General features: G+C 39.3%; 1 protein-coding gene across 1 annotated transcript; it reads right to left on the bottom strand.

Moving 5' to 3' along the window:
- Positions 1 to 6,273: 6,273 nt before the first annotated feature.
- On the bottom strand, positions 6,274 to 7,188 carry LOC308645797 (olfactory receptor 7E24-like; the record flags this gene model as incomplete). The annotated part of the gene is made up of 1 exon (XM_081288204.1): positions 6,274 to 7,188. The coding sequence occupies exon 1, from the start codon at positions 7,159 to 7,161 to the stop codon at positions 6,274 to 6,276; it is 888 nt and encodes a 295-aa protein (XP_081144330.1). The 5' UTR covers positions 7,162 to 7,188.
- Between the last annotated feature and the right edge of the window lie 7,644 nt (positions 7,189 to 14,832).

Genomic DNA, 14,832 nt, shown 5'->3' with positions numbered 1-14,832 from the left:
CAATACCTATTGCCCCAGAAATGCACCGTTTACATTAACTGGAGGTGCTAATTCCATTTGTGAAGATCATTCCTCTACTTCAAAGTCTTCATCCTTCACAAAGCATTACCTGAAGAAAGTGCTTTGATCCAGTAAGACTTTCAATATGATAATCATTTAAAAATGCTGTTCCTGTATCCATATCACACAAATAAGAAATTCTCTATAACATATTGGAACATTTAATGTCCAAGTTTACTACATCAGATCTACATATATTTACCAATTTCAGAAAATCATCATTATAGTTACACTCAGCAGTTGGGTTCATCTTTTTCCATATCATTATTGTATTATAGTTGTACATAATGGTGAGGTTTATTGTTACATATTCATACATGCACACAATGTAAGGATTTAATTTGGTCAGTACCATTCCCTAGTATTTCTCATTTCCCTCCCATCCCCCCTCCCCCAGTCCCTTTCCTCTGCCATACTGATCTCCTTTTGATTTTTAAGAGAATTATACTTACACATAGTAGTTGTGTTTATCCCAATATAATCATATGCCCATGGAACTTGATTTATTCCATTCAATCCCCATTCTCTCCCCTAATCCCTCCCTTCCTGACTCCCCCACTCTTCTCCCCCTCCTGTACAGATCTTCCTTGGCTTATTTATTTGTTATGGTTTATTGGTGCTTTCTACATATACATCACAATTGTGGTATAGTCATATACCAGAAGTAAGAAGTCCATTAATCCAAATTAATTTTGATCAGTTTGGGGAAGAAAGATGAGGTGAATTCAATGTTGAAGAGATTTTATACCTCCCAGTGCCAAGACAAAAATGGACCCCAGTGAGTAAGACAGAGGGAGACATTCTGCCAAATACACAGTGAATACATATGGAGATTCAAAAATAAAATATCCCATCCAGAAATAGGAAAATATAAACTTTGAGTAGGAGATAATTATTAGAGTGGCATGAAGATTAACATAATCATTACTAACAGCAGCAATATCTAGGTCTTATTTTGCCTACAACTTATTCAATTGTCCCATATTATTCCCTAAAACCAAGTATCTATTTAATCCTTAGTCACTGCAATTGTAGCAAAAAAAATCAACTCAGATAACAAGGGTGAATCCAGACATTAGTGATTTGCTCTACTTCACAGAGACAAGAAGTGGGACTGACAGGCTCTGAAATCCATCCACTATATGTTTTTACTCTCTCCCACCCCATATAAAGATTCCTGCCTAGGTCCTGAGATCTTGACTACAGCTAAATATCAGGTGTACATTTGAATTCTTTCCAGTTTTATGAGTAAGAATAAAATCAAGACCCAATATTAGATTTGCTTTGAGATAGAGAGGGCTGTTTTCAAGTATGGAGGAGCATGTGGTGAGCTCCAAGGAGGTTCTGGAAGGGGCCAAGGAGTGTGACTTCTGCAGAATGATCGTCAGCCTCCCCTTCTGTGACTTCTCCTGTGACCTGTGGCTGTTCTTCCATAGTGTATTCAGCAAGCTCCCGACTGCTCTGCCCTGTGATTCCCCAGGAATCCCATGAGGAAGAGCATCGTGGGCAAGGCTCTCTTTCTGCAGGACACAGAAGAGGAATGACTAGTGGGCTTGCTGATGGGACTGCCTGCCAGGATTCTCCCGTGATGCCCTGTGTCCATGGTCAGACATCCCAATGCAAACAGGCTGCTGTCTCCTACCAAACAAGAAGAAGTTGCATACATATAAAGTTCTCTTTTACTGTAAGATAATAATAAATGAGGTGTGCATTATCAGAGTAGGACACACAACAAGTGAGACAGATAACACAAAATCTGTTCCTCAGCCTCTGAGCCTGGGAAGCCCTGAGTGTCAGTTCATGATGCTCTGGCTTCTGTCCTCCCCTCATCATCCTTATCAAGACCACCACAGTTCTTTCCTAGAGCTTAGGAAACGTAGTTGAAGGACCAATTTTGCTGTCATAGGTGATATTTTTATAGAAAATAAAAACAGCATGGGCGGAGAGCACATTTTAAATAAGATATATGACAGCCCAGCAAAGTATTCAAAAAAATCACAAATACCATACATGAAACTTGACCTCCTGAAATCCCCCCATCTGGCAACTCCAACTCTGATGTTTTTTTCTTCTGATACAGAAGCAATACTTGCAATTCCAAGGCTCCCAGTGCACTTACAGGGTTATGCTGCTTCTCTGCTGGGTAATGATAAGGAGTGCACATGCCAAGACCCACCCATACCTGGTGCCCAACAAAGGCTCAGACTCTGTGCCCAGCATTCCCAGGAGTATGCTGTCAGCTGGGAGCTTCCTGATGCAGAACCACAGCAGGGAGACAGAGTCATGCAGCTCACTGAACAAGAACTATCAGCAAAAGGGCTGCCGGCACAGGCTGATTGTGGACTAGCATATGACCTTGGAAGGTCTACGCACAGAGCTCACAATTAGACTAATTGGTCCATGCAATACCCATCTCTAAGGACTTCCCCACATTAATGCAGAAAGATGAAGAAGAAAAATTTAAGATCCATTTAAGATTTGGATCCTAGCTGTAATTAGGAAGAAACTTGCATAATCAATTACTTCTTTCATTTTATGTTTTTAAATACTTCTATTTTTTAAAAAAATGTTCTAACTGGTTATACATGAAATCAGAATGCATTTCAATTAATTCATTGTACACAAACATAACACAACTTTTCATTTCTCTAGCTGTACATACACGTACATAGGGTGATAAGGTCCATCTCATTCCTCCACTCTTCCACCCTCCTCCCATTACTGCACTATGCCCAGTCCAAAGTTCCTCCATTTTCCCCTACTCACCACACACTATGGATTACCTTCTGCATATCAGAGAAAGCATTTGGCCTTTGGTTTTTTGAGATTGGCTTATTTCATTCGCGAAATATTCTCCAGCTCTCCATTAGGCTGAGTAATAGTTCACTGTGTATATGCCACATTTTCTTTATCCACTCATCTGTTGAAGGGCATCTAGGTTGTTTCCATAGTTTAGCTATTGTAAATTGAGCTGCTATAAACATTGATGTGGCTGTTTCTCTGTAGTATGCTGATTTCAGGTCCTTTGGGTATAGACCAGGGAGTGGGAAACCTGAGTCAAATGGTGGTTCCATACCAAAAACTTAACACCAAAACACAAATAACCCAATCAATAAATGGACTAAGGAACTGAACAGACACTTCAAAGAAGATATACAATTGATCAACAAATATATGAAAAAATATTAAACATTTCCAGCAATTAGAGAAATGCAAATCAAAAGTACTCTAAGATTTCATCTCACTCCAGTCAGAATGGCAATTATCAAGAGCCATGTGCCTCAAATCCACACAGAATTTCAAATATGGCTTCAGTTATTCAATCTGAATACCTAGCCCAAGTTACATGAACTTTCTCATTTCTGTTCTCTAAAATAAAATTATGTGATACTTATGCCGTGGAAAGACTTTGCACGTGAATTCAAACAATCTACAAATAGAGGATGTGGGGGAAAAAGGCTCACTCATACGTTGCTGATGGGACTGCAAATTGGTGCCACCACTCTGGGAAGCAGTATAGAGATTTTTTAGAAAACTTGGAATGGAACCACTTCTTTGTTTTTTTTAAGTTCCATTTTTATTAGGTTAAAATATAAATAATAAAAATCACTATTGAACCTTAATAAGTATACACTTGAGTGACATTTATTTGGTCATTAAGTTTTTTAATTAAACATTCAGTTTTATGAAAAACAGTGGGTCTACTGCCCAGAAGGATTGTCAAAGGACTCTGCAGCATTGGAAAGATGTGAAACTCTGAAGTGTGTCTCAGACCAAGCTCTAAGGGTCCTTCACTTCCCTCTCTTCCTGCTTTGCGTTTCCTAGGTTCATGGACATCTCTGCCATTGATGTTGAGTAATTGAATGTTGCACATGCTGTTGAGAGAAAGTTTGGGACTTCTGTGTACATGCCACAGACACAAACAAGAGCTGCTCAATATCATCTCCTGCTCTTAGGGACATTTTTTAGTAGATTGAAGGCACAGACAGGAGAGCACCACTATGTAGAAACCCTCTTGAGCACGACCAGGACCTGTGAATGTAGCAAAGGTCTATTCAGTGTTTAACAACATAGTTTTCATTTTTATCTCTCTATGCCTAACATGGTAGAGGCTCTGGGAAATCAGAAATGAGAAAGAGAAGGTTTTTCACCCCACATACAGCATATACATATGAAAGGGGAATAAGAGGCTGTACCATTACAGAAATATGAAAACAGTAATAGGTCACAGGATAATTGATTTGAATAATAAAGATTGGCATCTACATATTTATAATAACTAATTTTCTTTTGCCCATATGTTACAACTTCATTACATATCAATCACACAGGAAGAAATAATTTTTGTTTAATCTGGGTTCAAAGATGTTGTATCAACTAGAAATCATCTTGGAGGACATTACTGAGTATCATAGACAATAGCACCTGCACTTTGTTCAAGCCAACAGCAGCCAAAATTAAATTGTGAGTCTCTGGGTCTGATGCACTCACCTTTTTCATTTTTTTCAACAATTAGAAAGTTTTCAGTAGAATAAAGAGGTCTTAGCTAGAGAAGCATCTCTGGTACATTCTTAACCCTTTAAAGTACCTGAGTAGTAATGAAATTCAGACCTACTTTGCTCCTATTTGACCAAGAGGGTGGATGTGGCAGCTGCAGGTGTGTCCTGGAGTTCGGGACACAGGGGGATGTTCTGGATTACTTGTGCCCACTTGACCTTAGATTTTGTCTTGTCTCAGACTTTCTTGAAGAAATGATGCAACTGATGCCCTTCACTGCTTTGTCCTGGAATCTACCAGAAATCCCAAAGGAAGTGAACAAGAAAATTGGTTCCATCCTGGAGTGACAGAAAACTAAAACACATGATTTTTTTGTGGAGGGGAAAGCCTGTCAGCAATTGCTTTCGCTAATGCCATGTGCCTCAAATCCATAAAGCATTTCAAACATGGCTTCAGTAATTCAATCTAAATACCTAGCCCAAGTTGCATGAACATCTGTGCTCATTTCTCTTCTCTAAAATAAAATTGTGTGATTCTTATGCCATGGAAAGACTTTGCACGTGAATTCAAACAATCTAAATATTGTACATAGCTTAGCATCTGGCATTCAGAATCCCCAACAAAAAAAAATTATCCTCATCTTCATTCTCATCCTCATCATCTCCTTCACAGACCATCTGGAGTGTTGAGGACACAGTTTAAAGGGATGCCTTTTATCCCCTTGTGGATGACAGTGTGTGGCAAGGAGAGTCAGGTGGCAGTTAAAGAGGACTTTCCACGAGCTTTCTCTTGTCCTCACCACAACAAAGCCTATGAACTCACAGTATCATCCCTGACAATCAGCCCCTTGTTCTCCCATCTGGGTAGACAAAGTGCATGTTCCTCCTAATGGTGAAGAAATAATTCTATGCAATGTCCTTCCTCCACCCTTCCTTTCCACAGCAGCTCCTGATTCACACTGGGGCTCTGTTGATTTAGGATTAAGGAGGGCAGGTCCAAAGCTCTACCTCCCTGGTGCCCAGTGGCCCTGACTTCAGCCTTGGGGTATCAACACACACTCAATTAGGTGCTTCCTGATACAGACATCCACAGCAGGAAGAGATGCATAATGGTGCCCACTGTACTTGGGTCCTCAAGCTGAAGGGCTGGAGGCACAGGCTAGTTGTTGACCACTGTGTGACTTTGGTGGCTCAGTGTGTAAGGCTCCTAGTTTACCAAGTAGCTAAAGCATATCAGCAACTCTTAAGAGCTTCCTAATATTAATGATGGAGAAGAGGAGCAGAAAATGAACATCTATCAGTGTTTATCAGTTTATCTCTATTAAGGAAGAGGCTCTTCTCTTCTCTACTATAAATTTTTCATTTCTTTAAAAAACTTTTTAGCTTTATATTAATATTATTGTAGTAAATTGAAGTTAAAAAAATTTATTTTAACCAATCTCAAGTATTATGATAAGCATCATTGATCACATAATTTTTTTGTAATATTCATCATCACCATCTCAAAAATCTTTCATTATTTCAAAGTGATCCTTTGTTCCAAATATGGAGAACTCCCAAATATTCCTTCCCATCATTGGCTGCAGGCATTTCACTTACATCATGTGTGGTATTAAACCCATCAATGTTCCTGGAGAGGCAGATTAACCCAACTTGATAATTAGTTATAATGAATTTTCCAACACACATCACAACTGGACCCCACAGGGTCTGAGATTTAGGCCATCCTGCTGGGCAGCCTCCTCGGGGCACCTTTAATGTCCCTGTTCCTCAGGCTGTAGATGAAGGGGTTCAGCATGGGGGTGACCACAGTGTACATCACGGAGGCCACTGCACCCTTCCTGGGAGAATGTGATGCAGCTGACGCAAGGTACACTCCAAAGCCTGTCCCTATAAATAAGCCAATAACTGCCAGGTAAGAGCCACAGGTGGAGAAGGCTATGTACTTCCCCCCTGAGGATGGGATCCTCAGAATGAAGGAAATAATTTTATAGTAAGAGAAAAAGATCCCTGAGATGGGGAAAAGGCCATACAAGGCTACCAGAAAATACTTGACAATGTTATTGGAGAAGGTGTCAGAAGAGGAGAGATTCAGAAGTTCAGAAGGGTCACAAAAGAAACTGGAAATTACCACACTTTTGAAGTTGGTAATTTGTAAGATCATCAAATTGTGCAACAGTGATTCTAAAAGGCTTAATAGAAAGGAAACCAAAATTAAGAAGCCACAGAGACGAGGGTTCATCATGACCAAGTAGTGCAGGGGGTGACAGGTGGCTACAAACCAATCATAGGCCATCACACTCAGAAGAATATGATCCATATATGCAAAAATGGTGAAAATAGACATCTGTGTCAGGCAGCCCACAAAGGAGATGTCTCTGCTGTGATTTTGGATGTTCACCAGCATCTTTGGGATCGTGGTAGAGATGAAACCAATGTCAGCCAAGGTTAGGTTGAAGAGGAAGAAGTACATGGGGGTGTGGAGGTGGGAGTCAGAGCTGACAGCCAGGATGATGAGCAGGTTCCCAAGCACTGTGACCAGGTACATGCACAGGAACAGTCCAAAGAGGAGGGGCTGCAGGTCTGGATCTTCTGAGGGTTCCATTAGATAGAATTCTGATATGTGAGTTAAATTTTGTGCTTTTGTGTTGCTTGGAAAAGCAAAAAGTTTAAGAAAAAAAAGAAACCCATCAGCAGGCACCCCTCACTCTGCATGCATTTGCATTCAGGTATTCACTATAAAGCTGCTCACACTGGAGATCCACACGCCCTCAACATAGGTCTCTGTCCTGAGACACCCAGACTTGCACACTCTTTCACTGTTGCTATCTACATCATTCACCCCTCTCTCCACACCCTATTTCAGATATTTAACTGATCATTGTTAACAGTCCTGAAGCAGAAAGAATTTCATGATTGCAGTAAATTATAGCCTACCATTTAAGGGGAAATTCAGGAAAAGTAATTTTTTATTAAGAAAAAATAATGTTCATGAAAGTTTATTAAGAACCAGCTCAATTTACTTTGTTTTGTTCTAACAAGTTGAGGGTAATGAGTCCCAGTCAGAAAGCATGGTCATGAGCCATTTATCTTCAACGTGTCTCATCATTTTTTATTTTCTCATTGCCCTCCTCTAAAGATTAAACCTTGCTCTATAAAGGTATGTAATATAAAGCAAATTTCCTTGTCTTTGGCACATTTCAAATTTCAATAAATATTATTGAGCTAAATGCACAAAATCAATAGTAACCCTGATCACAAATGTGGCTGAAAGAGATGATATTAAAAACATAAATGATAAAAAACACTTTGAATAATTTGATTTTATACTGGATTATTTGTATGAACCCAAACAATTTCAGCAGAATAGCTGGCATATTGCAGAGCTCTTCACTGTTTTTCTTTCCTTTAATAGGTCCTCCAACTAACGTGTTAAAACTGCTCCATGGTTTTGTGATCTCATTCCATCGAGTTTGCAGTTTAAGATTTCATCACCAAAAAACTGCCCAAAGCTCAGATTTTAATTCTAACCACATTATTTCCACTTTGTGGACTCTCTGGTCAGGCATTCCTGATACGCAGATTGTAATTCTCTCACTTAAGCTATGTGAGTGTAATTTGGGTTCATTCTTTGTCTCTTCTTGCTGTGATTGAATTTGTCTAAATTTGGGGTAATAATTATCTACCTTGGTTTTAAAAATATTTCCAATTACCTAATTAGTGGTTTTGTTTCAGTTAATGTTATATTCATCTTTGGATATTTTCGATTATCCTCTTACTGTAAAATCAGACCAACACCAGTTTAATCAGGATATCTGCATGTGAAATCCTAGGTGGTTTTTTTCTTACACCACAGTAGGAATTCACTGTCTGACAACATCCTGGCTCTTAGGAAAAGCTCCATTAATATTACCTTCTCATATTTCAATAATACCCACTACCTATGTTAAAATATAGATATTTGACAATATTTATCTTAGGACTAACACTGTATAAATAGATTTCAACAATTACCTGAGAAATTTGAGTTCTTAGTGAGCTCGGAATTTAGGATAAAGAGAGAGAAATATTGAATCTTAAAGGACACATCCACAAGCCTTTGAGATTTAGAAAGCAAAGTTATAAATCTTGAACCACATACCCTTGGACCATGCCCTGGGCTCATGCCCCTTTAATATGGGGGAAATAAACAAATGTAGGGAAAAATGGTACAAAATTGTGCAGCTCCTCCCTGGCTCCACCTCCTGCCCAGGACCTGATACAGCCATTCTGTAAACACTCAACACCCAGCCCAAAACAGGGCTTCCTCTCAGCCTCAAGACAGCCCACATTCTCCCTTGCATGTGTACCTGCCTTCATAAATAAACCTCTGTCCATGCCTCTGTCCATCTCCTGCTGAAATTCTTCTCCATCACATATGCCAAGAACCCCACTGGTCGAGAGCTGAGCTCCCCCTCTGCCTTGGGAGCTCCTTGACCCATCTCCAGAAGTATCTCTTTCCCTGGTGACATTACTATGTCTGCCTGATTCCACTCTCCCGCTAACCTGTCTCCCAAACCTGCCTACTTTATGAAATGTGGAGGTGTGATTTTCTGTTGATGTTTTTATGTCAATATTAATTTATGTTCCCATAAAGGTTTCCATTAAAAATTACCTAAAGGGCACCTAAATCTCATCTAAGTAGTGCACAACAGAATACCTATTGCCTCAGAAATGTACCATTTACATTAAATTGAGGTGCTAATTCCATTTGGGAAGATCATTCCTCTACTTCAAAGTCTTCATCCTACAGAAAGCATTACCTGAAGAAAGTACATCTTTTAACCAGTAAGGTATGGCAATCACTTCAAAATTGTTGTTCATCTCTCCATAAAACACAAATAAGAATTTCTATATAATATATCAGCAGGGGATAGGGGTGTGATCTCTGAAGAAAAATGCATGTCCAAATTCACTCTTAAAAGCTACATTAACTTACCAATTTAAAAAATAATTATCATTATAGTTATACGTAATAGTTGGATTTGGGTTTTTTCCATATTATTATGAGTGTATTATAGTTGTACATAATGGTGAGATTCATTGTTACATATTCATACATGCACACAATATATTGGTATAATTTGGCCAGTATCATCCCCTAGTATTTACCTTACCCTCCTATCCTCCCTCCCACAGTCCCTTTCCTCTGCCATACTGATCTCCCTTTGATTTTTAAAGAACATTATAGTTATAATAGCAGTTGTGTTTATCCTGATATAATCATATGCCCATGAAGGGGAACCAGATATGTAGAATCAAAAGGGTCTTGGCATGCATACTGGGCTACTTACCAGATGGCCAAATGTGTCACAAGTTTACTGTGTTACATTTTCTCTTTCTCCAATAAGCCAAAATAGCAATCTTTAGGGTTCAGAGACAGAACATGGGAGTTCCCCATCGGAAAAGTTGCCTTAGCAGCTCCTGGGACAGTCCCTCAGTCCTCCACTTTACTCACAGGTACAGCTCCTCTGCTTCTTCACAAGACAAAGCCACAAGGTCCTAGTTCTCCATCAGTCATTTCTTAATAAGCTCAGCAGCCACCTTGCATCTTTAGGGTGGAAGGGGGTTACTTGGAGTGTCAGAGCTGCCCAAGAAGACGAGGGTGGGGGCAGCTGTACGATCCCAGGTAGGTTACCAATTTGTTACCAAAAGCTTCATCTCGTCCCCAATACCAATTAAATATTAAAAACAGGGTTATCAGAAAAAAATAAGGATTATTGTTTTGCTAGTAAAGGAGAAACACGGAGGAATCTTGTCCTAGAGACTGTGATTTTCACCTACATCTTCATCTTAATATGTGTCATCAAAACACTGCTGACCATGACATATTCTCTGCATAATGACTCCTGAAGAAATCTTATCTGGTTTATAGGATATTTCCATGTTGCTCAGGTAGAAGAGAAAGTGCTTGCATTTGAGTCATAAGAGCAACATTTGATGTCACAGCCCTGCCAGTGTGTGCACAGTGTGTGAGAATCACTCCACTTCTCCCGGCTCCAACTGCTTAAGGAGAGAGGGAGAGCAACACCGAGCTCCAAAACATGTGCAGCACCAAAGCAAATTCGGAACTCGATAACTGATTGGTCAATGTGACTTTAAATTAAAAGATGTATGATTAGGGAAATTCCAACAATTTTGAGGAAAGAAATTGTAAACAGACCCCAGAGATGCCACAGTGGGAAACTCTGACATGTGCCTCAGTAGAAGGCTCGGGTTTCAGGGGATCCCTTCAGATCCTACCACATTTTGCTATTTTTTACTTTAGAAAATCTATGTCATGAGTGCTCAAATTTGAAAAAGTTAGAAGGAATTAAATAAAAATAAAGCGTTCCTATGCCCATGACAAGGACACAGAGTGATAGTGATTAACTTGCCGTGATTTTCATGGCGCAGTGTTTCAAAGAATGAAAGTACAGACTGGAAGCAAGAAGTCCATGAATCCAAATTAATTTGGGCCATTTTGGTGAAGAAAGATCAGGTGAATTCAATGTGGAACAGATCTGTTTTAGATGCCTCCTTTGCAAAGACAAGCATGGGCCCCAGAAATTCAGCACAGACATGTTGAGCATCAAAATTAAAATATACAATCCAGAAATAGAAACATTGTAACTTTGAGTAGGGGATGAATTCTTTGAGTTGCATGAAGATTAAACTAATCACTAACAGTAACAATAATATCTAGATCTTATTTTGCTCCGAAATTTTTCAAAAATAGCACATTATTTCTTTAAGAGCACGATGTACCTGTTTCATCCTTAGTCAGTGCAGTTGTATCAAACAAAAATCATCTCAGATGACAATACTGAATCCAGACACTAGTGACTTGCTCTACTTCACAGACACAATAAGTGGGATTGAAGGGCTCTAAGACCCCTTTGCTATGTGTTTTTGTTTTCTTCCATCCAACATAAAGTTCTCTATCTATGTCCTAAGGTTTTAAATATAAGGTATACATTTAAGTTCTTTCCAGTGATGTAAGAATAAAATAAAGATGTAATATTAGGTTTGCTTTGAGATTAAAGGGCTGTTTTTGAGCATAAAGGGTCATATAGTGAGCTCCAAGGAGGTCCTGGAGGGGGCCCAATAGTGTGATCTGTGCTGAATGATCATCAGCCTCCCCTACTGTGACCTCTCCTGTGGCCTGTGGTTGTTCTTCCATAGTGCATACAGCAGGCACCCGCCCTGCTCTGCCCTTGATCACCAGGAATCCAGCAAGGAACTGCACCATGGGCAAGGCTCTGTTTCTGCAGTGACAGGGAAGAGGAATGGCTCTTGGCTTATTGATGGGACAGGCTGCCAGGATTCTCCTGTGATGCCCTGTGTCCACATTCAGACAGCCCAGTGCAACCAGGCTGCAGTCTTTCCAACCTAACAAACAAGAGCAAGTTGCATAATTATAAAGTTCCTTTTTTACTGTAAGTTAATGATAAATGGGGCATGTGTTTTTTCAAACTGGAACAATGCACAAGAAATTAAACAAATAATAGGGAACACATGCTCACCCCATGAGCCTGGGAAGCCCTGAGCATCAGTCCATGGTGCTCTGGTTTCTGGCATCGTCCTCCTCATCCTTATCACCACCAGAGTCTTTTCATGGTGCTTAGGAAACCTTTTTTTCTTTTCATTCTTTCTGCTTGTTTTTTTTTTTCTTTTTTGATACCAGAAATTGAACTCAGGGGTGCCTATCCACAGGACCATATCCTTAGCTCTTTTCATTTTTTGAGACAGGAGCTCCCTAAGTTGATTAGGGCCTTGCTAAGTTCCTGAGGCTGGCCTTGAACTTGTGAAACTCCACCTCAGACTCCCAACCCACATACACACACCATTGCACCAGGCTAGTGAACACTTCTGAGGACATATTTTGCACCCTATGGGAAACAGAAGCAGTGTGAATGGAGAGCACATTTTAAATAAGATATCTAATACCCTAGCAAAAATAAAAACATAAACTTTTCAAACACGATGCATGAAAATTGATATACTAAAGACTCCCATCTGAATACTCAAACTGAGATGTTTGTCCTTCTGATAGAGGAGCAATACTTTCCATTTTCTTCCAGGGTCCCAAGGCTCCATCTGCACCTACTGGGTTATACTGCTTCTCTGCTGGGTCGTGACAAAGAAGTGCACATGCCAAGACCTACCCATACCTGCTGCCCAACAAAAGCTCAGACTCAGTGCCCAGCATTCCTATGAACGTGCTGTCACAGGTGGAAGCTTCCTGAAGCAGAACCACAGCAGGACACACAGCCATGCAGCTCACTGGAAAAGAACCATCCACTGAAGGGCTGCAGGCACAGGCTGATTGGGCCCTAACATATGACTTTGGAAGCTCAATGCACAGAGCTCATTATTGAACTAATAGGTCCATGCAATGCCATTTCTAAGGACTTCTCAACATTAATGCAGGAAGATGAAGAAAAGAAAACGAAGGTCCACTTAAGATTTGGACACTAGCTATAATTGTGAAGGACTTTGTATACTCAATTTACTGCTATCACTTTTGTGTTTTAAAGATAATCAGCTTTTAATGTCTATTCTCAGTATAAATATGCAGTATAAATGTAAATAACGAAGCATTGCTATTTGAAACTAATAAGCATATGCTTTAGTTACATTTATTTGATCATTATTTTTTTTAAAGAGAGAGTGAAAGAGGAGAGAGAGTGAGAGAGAGAGAGAGAATTTTTAATATTTATTTTTTAGTTCTCGGCGGACACAACATCTTTGTTGGTATGTGGTGCTGAGGATCTAACCCGGGCCGCATGCATGCCAGGCAAGCGCGCTACCGCTTGAGCCACATCCCCAGCCCTGATCATTATTTTTTTTTAAATGAAACATTCAGTCATTTAAAAAAATAGTGGTTCTCCTCCTCAGGACAATTGTCAAAGGACTCTGCATAATGAGAATGATCAGAAACTCTAAAGTGTGTCTCAGAATAAGCTCTAGGGTTTCCTCTCACTCCTCTCTGTTCCTACTTTACTTTTCCTAGGCTCATGGACATGTCTGCCATTGTTCTTGTGCAACTGAAGTTTGTAGATGCTATTAAGGAGAAGTATAGGGCTCCTGTTTCAGTGACCAGACACAAACAAGACCTGTTTAGTCAGTGAAAACCAGCAAAGGGAGGATCTACACTAAAGGGACATTCAACCAAAGGAGACACTAAGTCAAATTAAAAACCAGAAATAAATCAAAATGACAGGGAATAGAAAACATACCATAACAATAACCTAAACTTATCAACCAAAAGACATAAATTGGCAGATTGGATTAAAAAGCAAGACCCAACAATATGTTCATGGGCAAAGACATTTGTAGGCTGAAGGTGAGAGGACTGGGGAAAAACTTATCACTCATATGGATTGCATATACAAGCAGGGGGTTTCCATTTTCATCTCAGATAAAGTAGAGTTCAAACCAAAGTTATCAGAAGAAACAAAGAAGGACATTTCATACTTCTTAATGAAAGTATATATAAGCAGGACATAACAATTATAAATAGTTATGCCCCAAACAATGGAACATCTATGTACATCAAACAACCCCTTCTCAATTTCAAGAGTCAAATAGACTACAGCACAACAATACTGGGTGAATTTAACACACCTCTCTCACTACTGGAAAGATCATCCAAACAAAAACTAAATAAGGAAACTATGGAACTAAATAATACAATCAATAATTCAGACTTAACATACATATATAGAATATTTAATCCATCAACAAATGTACATGCTTTCTTCTCAGAATCACATGACTCTTTCTCTAAAATAGACCATATCTTATGCCATAAAGCAACTCTTAGTAAATACAAAAATAAAGAGAGAGAGAGAGAGAGAGAGAGAGAGAGAGAGAGAGAGATAATATACTACATTTCTATCAGACCACAATGGAATGAAATTAGAAATCAATGATAAAATAAAAACCACAAGCTACTGTAACAAATGGAGACTAAATTATACACTATTGCATGATGAATGGATAGTAGAAGAAATCAAGGATGAAATAAAATTCTAACAAGTAAATGAGAACACTGACACAATACATCACAATCTCTGGGACTTCATGAAGGCAGTAGTGAGAGGAAAGTTCATTGTAGGGAGTGCCTTCATTAAAAACATAAAAAGTCAACAAATAAATGACTGAAACTACATCACAAAGCCCTAGGGAAAAAAGATGAAGAAGAAATCAACACCAACAGCAGTAGAAGACTGGAAATAATTAAAGTCAGAGC

This window comes from Spermophilus citellus (assembly GCF_964194105.1).
Source record: "Spermophilus citellus genome assembly, chromosome: 3".
NCBI lineage: Eukaryota > Metazoa > Chordata > Mammalia > Rodentia > Sciuridae > Spermophilus > Spermophilus citellus.
Note: the sequence above shows the minus strand (reverse complement) of the source record. Positions and strands in the feature narration are given on the sequence as shown.